The sequence below is a fragment of the Diceros bicornis genome, chromosome 4 (genome assembly GCF_020826845.1).
Source record: "Diceros bicornis minor isolate mBicDic1 chromosome 4, mDicBic1.mat.cur, whole genome shotgun sequence".
Classification (NCBI taxonomy): domain Eukaryota; kingdom Metazoa; phylum Chordata; class Mammalia; order Perissodactyla; family Rhinocerotidae; genus Diceros; species Diceros bicornis.
In genome coordinates this window covers 37,586,171-37,600,340 of record NC_080743.1, presented here as the reverse complement: position 1 = coordinate 37,600,340, position 14,170 = coordinate 37,586,171, and the positions used below count along the sequence as shown (strand labels likewise).

The window sequence follows — 14,170 nt, the reverse complement described above, 5'->3', positions numbered from 1 at the left end:
TCAAAATCAATGTGCCATAGATGTATGAATTTATTTCTTGACTCTCAATTTTATTCCATTGGTCAATATATCTATGCTTTTGCCAATACCACACTATTTTGATTACTGTAGCTTTGCAGTAAGTTTTGACATCGAGAAGTGTGAGTCCTCCAACTTTGCTTTTTCAATATTGTTTTGGCTATTTAGGACCCCTTGAAGTTCTATATGAATTTGAGGACTAATTTTTCCATTTGTAAAAAAGAGGCCATTGGAATTTTGATAAGGATTGCACTGAGTCTGCACATCAGTTTGGGTAACATTGCCATTTTTAAAATATTGTCTTCTAGTCCATGGACATGGTATATTTTCTTATTTAGTTACTTCTTCCTTCATTTCAGAAAAGTACAACATTAAAAACTACAATATTTCAATATTCAACTTTATCACCTCCTTGGTCAAAATTATTCCAGGGTATTTTATTCTTTTGGATCTCATTATAAATGGAATTTTTTTCTTAATTTCTTTTTTGTCTTATTCACAGCTGGTGTAGAGAATCACAACTGATTTTTATGTGTTGATCTTGAACTCTGCAAACTTACTGAATTCATTTATTAGTTCTAGGAGTTTCTTTGTAGATTCTTTAGGATTTTCTATATATATAGAATCATATTCTCTGAGAATAGAGATAGTTTTACTTCTTTCTTTCCAATTTGTATGTTTTTTATTTTACTTTGTTTATTTTTTTATTTCCTACTTTCCCTGGCTAGAATTCCCAGTAAATGTTGTATTGCAGCAGTGAAAGCAGGTATTCTTGTCTTCTCCCTGATGTTAGAGAAAAAGCTTTCAGTTTTTTGTCATTGAGTGTAATGTTTGCTGTCTATTTTTCATAAAAGCCCTTAATCATGTTGAAGAAGTTCCCCTCTATTCCCAGTTTTCTTGGTGTTTTTGTAATAAAATTATGGGTTTCTCTAAAATGCTTTTTCTGTGTCAATTCAGACATAGACCTCATTTCAACTTAATTACCTCTTTAAAGACCCCATCTCCAAATACAGTCACATTGGAGGTTAAAGCTTGAACAGGTGAATTCTGGAAGATCACAATTCAGTTCATAACAAACACAGATTTACAATTATTGTTTTATGCATTTTTTTTTGAGTGAGGAAGATTGGCCCTGAGCTCACATCTGTGCCAATCTTCCTCTATTTTTTGTATGTAGGATGGTACCTCTGCATGGCTTGATAAGTGATGTGTAGGTCCATGCCTAGGATCCAAACTGACGAACCCTGGGCCACTGAAGTGGAGTGCGAGAACCCAAACACTACACCACAGGGCTGGCTCCTCTTTTATGCATTTTTGTTTGAAATTATGTAGGAAATAAAAAGAGTAGTTGCAAACCAAAAATATACTAATACTGGATTTTTTATTTACCTATATAGTTACCATTATCAGAGTTCTTTATTTCTTCATATGGCTTTGAGTTACTGTCTAGTGTCTTCTTATTTCAGTTTGAAGGATTATCTTTAATATTCCATAGAAAACGGGGGTGCTATCCACAAACTCCCTCAACTTTTGTTTATTTGAGAATGTCTTAATTTCTCTTTCATCTTTGAAGATTAATTTTGCTGGATATAGAATTTTTGGTTGGCAGTTTTCTTCTTTCAGTGCTTCAAAAAATTTAATCCCACACCCATCTAGCCTCCAACGTTTCAGATGACAAATAAGCATTAATCTTATTAAGGATCCTTTATGCATAATAAGCCACTGTCTCTCACTGCTTTTTAGAGTCTCTCTTTGTCCTTGGTTTTCAATGATTTTATTATATGGCTCAATGTGGATCTATTTGCATGTATCCTTCTTAGAGTTTGTTGAACTTCTTCAATGTTTTGATTCATATATTTTATCAAATTTGGAAAGTTTTCAGCCATATGTCTTCAAATATTCTTCTCATTTCTCTCTCTCTCCCCCTTCTGAAATTTTCATTATGCCTATGTTGGTATACTTGATGGTATCACAAAGACACAAAGGTGTCTTAGGTTCTGTTTATCTTTCTTCATTCTTTTTTCTTTCTGTACCTCAGACTAGATAATTTCAATTAACCTATCTTCAAGTTCACTAATTATTTTTTCTGTCTGTTGAAGTCTGCTAATGAAACCCTCTAGTGAGCTTTTTATTATAGTTATTGTAACTTTCAGTTCTAGAATTCTATTTGACTCTCTAAAAATTTCTGTCTCCTTATTGATATTCTCTACTTGTTCATCATTGTTATCTTGATTTTTTTTAGCTCTTTTTCTATGGTTTTCTTTAGTTCTTTAAGCGTATTTAAGACAGTTGGTTTAAAGTCTTTGTCTAGTAAGTCCAATGTCTCTGCTTCCTCAGGGACAGTTTCTATTCATTTCTTCTGTGAATGAGACATACCTTTTTGTTTCTTTGCATGATTTATAATTTTTATTGAGAACTGGACATTTTTAATATCCTGATATAGTAACTCTATAAATCATATTTTTACCTTTCTCAGGATTTTGCTCATTGAAGGCCTTAGCTATTAGTTGAGTGCCTTTTCTAAACTATTTTGAAAAGTTTGCAATGTGTAGTCTCTGAAGTCTCTGTTTCTTTAGCTAATGTTCAGCTAGTGTTTTAACAGAAATTTCCCAGGAAACCAGGGAGAGAGAGAGAAAGAGAGGGAGAAAGAAGGAAAAAATAATAATAAAAAACACCTGTGCCAGTCTTTGCAGATTGCTTTTGTGCTTGGTAATTCTTCAGTGCTTAGCCAGGCCATTTAAAACTCTGCGTTAGCCTTCACTTCCTGCTTGTATTGAGCCTAGAGATCAGCCAGAGGTGAAAGATAAGGGTCTTCCCAGGTTTGTACTGAGCACCTGCTGTGGCTTTCTACTTTCCTCTATATACAGGGGTGCCTTTGAATGCCCTAATTTCCCAAAGAAACTCTTTCCTCAGCTTTTACTCTCAGGCTTTGGGCACTCAAAGTCTATTGTATGTCTCAAGCTTAATCTTTTGCCCCAGGAAGCTGCAGGTTGTTCTTTACCTTACAATGTGGTTCAAGAATGTCTGCCACTTTTCTGACCAGTGTAGGTTCTGAGTTAGGCAAAATAAAGACAAACACCTTGCATCAGTCTTTCAATCAGCTCCTAGACAGTTAAGAATTCTTTAAGAATAAGATCTGCTCTGCTCCTTCTGCCTGGCACCAGGGTCACATATTGGGAATGGAGGCAATGGTCTTTGAGATTGCTGCTGAGTCAGCAAGGCAGATGGGTCAAAAGCAAATAAAAATGCTACAGATCATTTCTACCATTTTTATGTTGCCTTTTTGTTGATTCACTATTCTCTTTGTGTTGTAAACCTTCATTTTTCAGAGTTTTAACAAAGTTGATTCTGACCATTTTTGCTTGATTCTTCAGTATTTCTGTAGAAAGACAGATGCTTGGATCTTCCTACTCTGCCGTTTTAGTGGACATCCTCTGATCCTTCTCTGAGTGTTTGTTTTTAACTACTCAGTTTGAAATAAACATGAGGTTTGTTGAACTTTTAATAATTACATAATTCACAAAAAGTTAGATAAAACAGGATATTTTTCTTCCAATCATAGAGGAGTTAATTTACCACACCTTGATAACTGAAATAACTTAAGCATCTCATTAGTGAGGGTCACCATTCAAAAGCAGTAAATACAGATTTCAATTGATTTGCTTGATACATATCCTACAGGATGCTCTATGTAAGAACCAAGAGATGACTAGTTTACTTTGCTGATAGGTGCAATGAATAAAATTTGCTGTAGATTGAAATTTATTTCCCACTCAAATTCGTATATTGAAACCTAATCCTCGATGTGATGGTATTTGGATGTGGGGCCTTTGTGAGGTGATTAGGTCATGAGGGTGAAGCTTTCCCAAATGGGATTAGTGCCCTTATAAAAGAGGCCCCAGAGAGTTACCTTGCCCCTTCTGCCATGTAAGGTTACAGTGAAAAGACAGCCACCTATGAACCAGGCAGTGGGTTCTCACCAGATGCCAACTCTGCTGGCTCCTTGATCTCAGATTTCCCAGCCTCCAGAACTGTAAGAAATAAAATTCTGTTGCTTATAAGCTACCTAGTCTATGATATTTTTGTTATAAGAGCCCTAAGACAATATTTTTCTTTCAAAATTATCTTAAATCTTTACCAATAAAACCAAAGAAGATATTGCTGCCTTATTTGAAGTTATGTACACATCTCTGCCTCTCATATTTGTAAAAAAAAAAAAAAGTTGTCCTTGTCTCTAAGCTTGGCTTGTTGGTACTTCTTTTCTTAATGATAGAAAGACATATATTGGTATATCTATACCATACAGCTGTGTATCATTCCTAAAATTCCACTTTAGAGAGTAGAATATCAATTTGTACCAAATTTCCCAACATAGCAAAATTTTCTATGGATTCTACTCTCATTATAGTTTAATTATATGTGAAAGAGTAACAATTTAATGATTCTAGTCTTTTAATATAAGTATTGATTTCTCTACATGTGCCCTTTAATTCATTTTTCACATCATTTAACAAACATTTTTATATTTCACAGTCTTTTTGACAACAAATATTTTAGATAGTATGGAGAAAGAGAATACTATCAAATCTCTCTGAAAGGGCTTCTGTAGCAGTTGAGTAGTCCAAAATTTTAAAATGAAATCAAAAGTACTAAAAAATTGCCAAATTAGTTAGGTTTCTCCAAAAAAACAGAACCAATATATATATAAAATATATATTCCATATATATAAAATAAGATTTATTACGAGGAATTGGCTCATGTGGTTATGGAGGCTAAGTCCCATAATATTCCTTCTGCAAGCTGGAGACCCAAGTAGTATAATTCAGCTGGAGTCCAAAGCTCTAATAACCAGGGAGCCAGTAGTGTAAATCCCAATCCAAAGACAGGAGAAGGTGAGATGAGATGAGATGAGATGAGATGTCCCAGCAAAATGTTTCTCCTTGAAGCAGGAGAACAGGATACGTAAGAAAATACATCATAGAGCAGTACTTCGTAAAACATTTTCTTAGACAACTCTCCCTGTCTTCAACACTTCTCATTTATAAAGACTCTTTTTTCCAGTTTCCATGTGCTTTCTCCTCATCTCTTTCTTCTACCAGTACCCTGGCATTGTCCCTTAAGATATGTAATTTTCTCCCATGCTGATTGCTTTTCTTGCAAAAACACTCATCCTTTTATCCCTGTCCTAGCCCCTGAGATTCTGAGGAATAAAAAATTCTCTAGCAATACAAGATTCAGGAAAATGTCTTAGTAATAGATTTGGAATGTAAATGGACTCAAAGATATTCACAAGCTAGGAGAATATAACGCTGGATAGGCATTCCTTGTGAATATTCCCCAAGGATATTTATCAAGACTAGGGTGGAGTGGAGACTGAGCCAGGTTTTTAATAAATAGCAATGAGTATTTTTTCTGTTGTATAGTTAGAGACTACACATTTGTTCAGAACACTATAATATCCATCACCAAATCTCTAGATAATGTTTACATTTCATTAAGTTATTTGTCTGAGCTAGCAAGGGGTGTGTATGTGTGTGTTTATGTGTGTGTTTAATGTTAAAACATTTCTGATCATTACATGATTAAATTTTATTTAAGTTACAGTCTCAAAGATTTAAGACAGTACTGAAGAATGTAGATTTTGTAAAAAAAAAATCACTTTCTGTGAGAAATAACAATTTACTTCCAAAGTAGGATGCCTGATTTCCTAGGCAATTGACTCATTAATAAATTTCTCTTTCTTTACACAAATGTAAGGTTCTAGGACTTAGGCCAATGTCCCAAATACTTATGAAATCATTATCCATATTTGAGACATTTTTGAAGATAACTCATGGCACTCTTTTTTTGTTAGTATAATAAGAATGTGTTTACATATAAGATAAAAAAATTATTATTTGTAACCCAATGATTTGAAATCATTATATGAATTCCTTGACATTTTCCTCCTTCCATTCTTACCCATTCATCAAAATTTACTCAGATATCTTGCTTCAGAATTACTGGATAGAAATAACAAGAGAAGATAGTGGAGACTACGGGAAGCAGTGCTGGTTGGTTGTCAATATCAAAGTTCATGGGAGCTTAGATACAAATCATGCAGGATCCTTATTCTCATGAGATGGTGGAGATGAGGAGATTTGAACTTGATCAGACCTGTATCTGCAGAAATGATCCTTCTGGAGTTTTGAACCCTGATTTAATTAAATATTCCAATAAACCGTGCCTCGTGGAATATGTCAAACTTTGTTTTGATTGTCCACATATGAAAAGTCTAGTCTCACGAGCGGAGCCATTGTTTAATCTTCCTTCCAGATTGCTGAGAGCCCCAAGGTATTGCCGGTAGCATCCCAGAGGTCCAATCCCAGCTTGGGTCTCGGGAATATAGTGACTCACATCTAAAGTTCCAATACTTGACGATAACGAACAAAATCACCTAAACAGGCTTTTTTTTGTCGTAAAAAAGAATTAAAGTGCCCAATATGGTCAGTGTCAACAAAGTCACACAAGGCCCATTAAGAAGGGGAAACCAGGACATTGAAGATACAGTATAGAATGAGGGTTCCTACCCTCAAGGAATTTATAGTCTAGAAGGAAATATTTATCAAAGGCTTGATATATCTCTTACTTCAAAGTTTTTAAGTTTTGAATTAGAAGTCCTGGTATGGTACTTATAACTATAAGTTGTAACTTATAACTTTCAAGATGTTCCATGCATTTACAAAATACTGATGTAATTATAATTATATTTCTTCTCTTTAACATACTGAATTCCTTTTTCTCTTTTTCTTCTTGGAAAGTATAAAACCACCTGAGGTTAACTTTAGTAGTGTTTTCTGTTTGCATAAGCATATAAAGTTATAAAATGATTTTAAAATCCCAGAAGAGAATGAAACCTGAGGGTTGGCATTGGAGTAAAAATAACTCATCTTCATTTATCTTTAAAAACAGATATTTTTATTTCTTGGAAATATATTCAAAGATGTAACTCTTTAATTAGATTTATAGTTTCTTTTTAAGAGTTCTAAATATGGTCACTGACATTATCCTTCCTTATGTTAAGATTTGTAGTACTAGAGCTCTCATTCATTTTAATAGTTAATCTATAAGGAAATAATGTGCCTACTATAAAATACAAAAAATATATTCTAAAAACACATTACTTATGAGGAGAGGATAATGAGAGCAGAAGTGTGAAAATAAAATGTTTTTTACATATTCTGTTTCTGTATTCCTAGTCTGAACTTTGCATGTCCCTAACCTCAACCTTAAAATGAGACTATTAAAATGGTCACATTCCTACCCCATAAGATGCTACGAAGACTAACAAAAAACTCATCGAGTATTTTAAATTAAAAAGTTATTATTATAGTGACAAAGGTATTTTGCTTTCAGAAGTATACCTTCATACTAAATATTGCTTATTTTGCTACCATTTAAGTCCAAATGTGACTTTCCAGTCTTACAGATTAGATTGTGAAAACTTTTGAAATATGATCTATTGTTTGTCCAGCATTTGAATCTGCAATAATTTGACCATACCAGTACTGGCAGAAAATATAATATTGGGAGGGTTATTAAACACTGAGAATCTGCAAAACAAATTTAGTTGGAGTTATTCGTCACAGATGGTTTAAAAATTAGATCTATTTCAATATTTAACCACATTCACCAGCCTTAAATCTTATCTTTGGCGTTTGTTGTGGCATCAAGAGAACGTATAAGACTGTCATACAAAAATAACAAATATTGCATATAATTCAGAAATCTGTTTTGTGTGAGTCTTTGGACTTCTAAAGCACAGGCATTTGGTTTCAGAATTAAATGAACTGGTACAAGTGGTGGAGGCACAAAACAGATTACATATGGTTGTCTGGAAATAATATTCATTTTAAGTCAAGAATGCCATTGGGGTAGATCAATTTGCAAAGACACAGTAGAGGTAGAAAAGAGTATTCCACTTATTTTAGAGAGTGCAATGATATATTTGGTCATCTTGCTGCCTTTTGTTATTTATATTACGAAATGAGTGTCAAAGGAAAACTATTTGTATATTCTCATTTTATAAATTTAAGCGAAAGCATTTGTAAAATTGTTATGAGTAAATTCTTAAGAGCAAGTAATCCTTTTAAAGAAGCTTAAATCTGTACCTTCAGCAACCTTATTTTATTAGCAACAGCGTGAATCGAGATAGTTACCACTTGAAAAGATAGTCAGGACGCCATATACAGTGAAACATCCTTGGGATATATTATGGGTATGGTACTTCCTTTGGCCGTGGCACGTGGTTCACTAAAGTGTTTAAAATCTCATTTCTGTTTCTGCTGATAGAGATGTTGAAGCTGTCCTATAGCACTTCATAAAATTCTTGTTATATTTTTGCTGACACACAGGAGCTTAGTAAATGCCAAATCCATTCAATAAAGAAGAAAAAAGATACAGAGAGTAAAAATATCTTGACAAAGGTCAAAAAATATCTAAGTTTTCACCCTGAATCATTCTGTTCTCTGTTCCTCCCCTCTATCTTTGGCCAGTTAGGAAAAAGAACTATGATAGTTTCCTGTGAGTATAGCTAGCTAAAGAATTTTTTAAGAGAGATGTACATGACTGTACAAGGCCATAGTCCTTGCTTGTTTTGGATTCATTTAGATTTGGTTTTACTTTAGGTTCTTTTAAACCTGATGGGTCTGTCATTTCTGATTGACTTCTTCAACACTCCAGCAGATCAAACTTTTCATCTGAAGATTCTGTTGTATCATGGAAATTGGACTAAATTTGGATTCCTCTGAAGTTCTGTAAGTTATTTCACAGTAAATGTGCCCCAAAAATATCCAATCATCACTGAGGGGTACTTGTGAGCTAGGCTATATCGTGGAAATAAACTTCTCTGTCCCCACCCCACCCCCCACTTTCTACAATACAATGGTCCATCTGTGAGGGAAGAGGAACTAACTCCACATTTAAACAGAGACTAATTTCTAGCCACTCAGGTATTAGAAAAACTGTAAAATAAATGTCAAACTGCTTAGTCATTTCTTTCTTAAAATAATTGACCTATGGTCAGAAAAGGGCAAGAAAGACAAACCATTAGGCACAGTAAGAGAGGGATTACATTCAACAGCAATTTTCTTTTAAACATTTTAAGCATTTCTGATGTGTGCAAGAGTTTCCCACCCCTGTAATAATTTCTCATTCAATAAGTCAAATTTAATGCATTGTTTTAGTTATAGTAAAGTGTTTGGAGAAAACGTCTCAGTATATCTATATCTATATATCTAGATATATAACATAACAAATATATATCTACATAACAAAAGTAGGGAGGATAGGGGCCAGCCCAGTGGCATAGTGGTTAAGTTCACACACTCTGCTTTGCTGGCCTAGGGTTCACAAGTTCGAATCCTGGGCGTGGACTGATGCATCGCTCATTAAGCCATGCTGTGGTGGCGTCCCATATACAAAATAGAGGGAGATGAGCACAGATGTCAGCTCAGAGCCAATCTTCCTCAGCAAAAAGAGCAAGATTGGCAACAGATGTTAGCTCAGAGCCAATCTTCCTCACTAAAAAAAAAAAAAAATAGGAAGGATAAAACATCAGTATGAGAAAAGAGGAATGAATGTTAAATGATTTAAAAGATGATGCATCTTTTCTAAAATCTTGCTACTTAAGCTGTTTCTTCTTTCCCCTAATTCTACCTGTATAATTTGTGTCTTATTATAGAGTTCTCTCAACCTCCAGTATCTATTACCATTTGTATCAGGGGCATCCAGTCGTGGACAAGGTTTCTTCAGTCCCAGTTTGGTTATTGAGGTCTCGATATTTAAAACATTGGTTCTGAACCTGGATCCCTTGATTCCTAGAGATTCGTGAAGATGTTAAGGGAGATCTATGAGTTCTTCACCATGTTTATACAGCTGCATGTACTCTGATGATTGCCTAGAACATTTCAGTTCCCCTAACCTGACCTCCCAATCAATTATCAAATTATTATCTCAGTTTCTCTGACAAGGCAAGATGGCCAAAACGGTGAATTTCAAATACTGCTACAAAGGAAGTGACTATTTTTTCCCTAAATTGTTTCCATCTTGAAAGACATGCCACCAGAACAAATTCTACAAAGAAGTTGAACAAATATTTTTAAACACTGTTTTTTAATGTGACAAAATAGTAAATATCATACAACAATTGTGCTTCAAAGTAAAGACCTATATTAGGAAAACTGTCATATTCTATTACATTTTAAATCTATGTATAAACATTTAGCAAGGACTGGCTAAAAGGTGGCCTATGAAACAGTGCCACAGGAAGTTATCCCGTGTGAAGTTGAAGCTAGTGGAGGTGGGTCTCTTCCAGTTTCCCTCTGCTCCCTTTATTGTTTAGATTACCCTTCCTTTTGCTGATTTCATCTCCTGTAAATCCATGGGCACGTACTCGGGAGACTCTAGATCTGGCAGCTAGCTACAGGCTACAGGGGTTAGGCATAATTAATTATTCTTTACTATGAATCTGCTATATTTCCTTCCAGAGACACTAATTCAGACCCAGGTTATGCCTGGCTGGGCAGGGGCCAGAGGAATTCAGACCACAGAGTACAGAGAGCATAAGGTGGTAATAACTCTATCCACCCAAAACACTTTGCCTGAAAGGACCCTTTCACGACAGTGAGAAGGCCTGAGATGTCACCAGAAGGTGGGGCTTGCTAGACTGACTGCATCATTTCTCACCTTCCAGAACAGTATCAGGCCGTGGAATTCTCAATAAATCAGGAGAGCTAGGAGAAACGATTTGGAACACTATTTCTGCATGTTGCTGCAAGCACTGTAACTCTCTCTAGTCATTGAGTTGATTTAGGATTCTGGCAGCCTTACAAATATGTATTTCTACACTTTGTATTAATTTCGCTAGTTTACATTTAAGAGAAGGCCTATAAAATGAGTTTAAAAATATACAAAGAATTGGACAAAAAATAAGGTTTTAAAAAAGTTTGGAAACTGAAAATACACACAAATTTTTCATTTTGAGAAGATGAAGGATAATGAAGGTGGTAAATTGATCTGTATTTCCACTGGAAGGTTCTAAATTTGTAATTGTACATTCCACATTTAAACACAATATAATATTTAATTATTTTATTAAATTATATTAACAACTTGAGGTTGTAATCTGAAAAGCTAGTTGGCGATACTTTTCTGCAGCTGATATAAGGCATACTAAATACTCTGCCAACAGAGTTACTAATATATATATATATTTTTTACCTGTTATCTAAGAGGTAAACTTCTCGTTATGGGAATGGCTCTTTGTCACAGAGAGTGACAGTCATGTTGAAGGTATTTTTTGTTGCTTCCCTCATTTTCTAGGCCTCCTATATATGTTGTTAAACAATTCCATCTTGGGCCTCAATCTAGTCTCTGAACACCTTCCTTCCAACTCTTAAACCACATAAATAGAATATCTGATTAATCTGATGGGTCATGAGATATATTTTGATAACTAATATAAAACTAGGTTGCTAAAGATTAGTGGACATATGTGCCTCATAAACTTAGTTGAGAACCATTAAGCACTGAAATATCTTAAAAACTCAGCATAGGTCCTGACCAAAGCTTCCAGTCTTTGGCAACAGAAAAATGTATTCATTCACTCCACACATCTCTGTTGAGTGCCTAATGTATGCTGGCACCTTGTTGGGCTCTGTTCCAGAAAGTTTTTGAGAGACATCTTAGGAAATATTAAGGAACAAAAATGAGCCAATAGGAGGAAATAATTTAAATGTGGAACAAATGACCAGGGAATCTATATTCCAGGTTTAAATGGATTCCTTTGAGGAGGGGTAAGTAGAAGGAATTTAGAAACCTGCCCCTTTTCAATATTTTCACTGTGGAGTGACCATGTTTTCAGCTCCAGGGGCCCTTTATGAGGAGCTGTGGGCCTAGAGACGCTGGAGGATCTCTGTTAGCTGCTTTCCTTGTCATTTCTCCTCCCCCTGTGCCCCCTCATCCGGGATCAGGACAGAATCAGCTCGAAAATTAAATTACTCACCCCCTTAATGTCTGTCAGCTCCCATACATTTCTTTCTCCTCCTGCCTCAGAGTACAGTTCAGCTCTTTAAGAGACGAGCCTCTCAATGAAGCTAGTACAGAATTTAAACATTTAAGAGAGAAATCTGTCAGTTTCACATCTCGAAGGAGAGCTTCCCTATAAGATCATGGGTTTTGACCTTTTGGGTCCTTCCATCTCACCTTCATCCCTTTCTTGTAATTCTCGGTTAAAAAAAAACAACAACAACTTCGGAGCAGCCAAAGCAATAAGTCCTCTGGTTCCACGTCTGCTGTAAGAAGCAGATTTTTGCACAAGGATAAGGTTACGGCTGCCAGCCCAGAACTCCAGCGGTGTGGCAGATCAGACGCTGGGCTCCTCCCCTCCCCCGCCGACGAAAGAGCGGCTAACAGACGGGTGCAAGCAGACAAGTAGCTGTTTTTATTGAATACAGAAGCTCCTTGAAAACTCTGTGGGCTCCGGGGCTCTCCTGCAATTCCTTTCATTCCCAAAGTCCTGGAGCCAAGCACGCGTCCCCCGTAACTCCCTCCCATTTTTTCTCGGGGATTTGGGCAGGAGAGGAGGGAGGAGAGGAGTGGGAGACGGGGGATGGTTGGTGGGCTGGGCTTGCCCGGAGTCCTGATTCTTGGGCAGAGGGAGATGGGGGCGGGCTCGGGGCTGCCGGCGAGGCGTGTGATTGGGTCTGACCCTCAGCCGGCTTGTCAGTTTCGCCGGGGGTAAGGGGGGCGCGGGAGGGGAGTGGGCGGAGGAGGGGGCTGCCCAGAGGCTCTCGTCCGGCCCACTGACGGCATGAAGCCTTTAGGGGGACGCAGTCCTCTCAGATTTTTGGTTGAAGCCCCTCATCTGCCTTCAGTCTGAAGGCAGGGCCCCGCAGAGGACGGATCGGAGGGTCCCGGCCAGCGGGGCCAATCGAGAGGGAGAGGAGGGGGCGAGAGACAGGAAGGAAGCAAACCATCAAATTTAAAAGAAAAAGCCCTTTGACTTCTCCCCCTCTCCCTCCCCAATGGCTGTGTAGCAAACATCCCCGACGATACCTTGGAAGGGAAGAAGTTGGTCTGCAATCGCAATTTCTTGGGTTGAGTTCACAGTTGTGAGTGCGGGGCTCGGAGATGGAGCGGTGGTCCTCTAGGTGGAAAACGAAACGGTGGCTCTGGGATTTCACCATAACAACCCTCGCATTGACGTTCCTCTTCCAGGCTAGAGAGGTCAGAGGAGGTAAGAAAAAATGGTTTGGGGGGGGTGGGAGATTGTCGTGGGTCTTTCTCATTCTGTGCCCCTCCCCCTCTTACCCTTCCCCCCCCCAAAAAAAAACAATTCTCTTAAATAAAATCCAGCTTGTAGTTGCCACCAGATTGGAAGTGAAGACTGGAGAGAGATGGATGTAGGTGGGACAGTAATGGGAGAAGAGATAGCAGGAAAAAAGATCTGTCAGGCACACAGCCTACTGAAGTGCCCTTCACCACTTTCCAGAGTCTTTGAAAGGAGGAAAAATATTACCTTGAACACAAGGGCAGTTGTACAAAGCTTTTGTTTGAAGAACAGTCCTTAGACTGCGCTTTGAACACATCCGATTTCTTCAGACTCTAACTAATGGAAATATCTTTTTAAGGGTGAGCTGAGGAGAAAATATAGAGACAGAGTATAAAGTGAACCTTGATAAAGTTCTTTGTGTGGAACAAAGTGAGAAACAGGCTGTTTTACTTTTAAGGATATAAGAGAAAGCAAGGGGGATGAATCTAGAAGACTGAGAACACTTTGTGTGTGTGTGTGGCATTTTGAAGAGATTTTAAGTGGAAAAAAATTGGCAGATTATAAGGAAAGAGTTGAAGATAGAACACTTTTCCCTGAATTTCAGTCCCCTCCTCCCCACTATGACACCCCCACCCCCACCCCCACCCCGCCTTTCTTGCAGGTTGGACGTGCAGTTCTCTTGGAGAATGATGAAACTCGCCAAGCAAATGGGGTGGGGGCGGAGGAATAGGGATTGAGAGGGAAGGGGAGGGGGCGTGGGGTGGGGGGGGAGGAGAGAGGTAAGGAAAAGTTCCTACGTGGCACCACCAAATATTCAATGACCAGACCTGCTCTGAAGA

General features: G+C 37.3%; 1 protein-coding gene across 1 annotated transcript in view; it reads left to right on the top strand.

Annotated features, from left to right (window-relative positions):
• The first annotated feature begins 12,872 nt into the window (after positions 1 to 12,872).
• Positions 12,873 to 14,170, top strand: part of COL11A1 (collagen type XI alpha 1 chain) — a 206,523-nt gene continuing 205,225 nt past the window's right edge. The window contains exon 1 of the mRNA XM_058538650.1: positions 12,873 to 13,295. Coding sequence (XP_058394633.1) covers positions 13,190 to 13,295 — 106 coding nt within the window. The 5' untranslated portion in view covers positions 12,873 to 13,189. The remainder of the gene's footprint in view (positions 13,296 to 14,170) is intronic.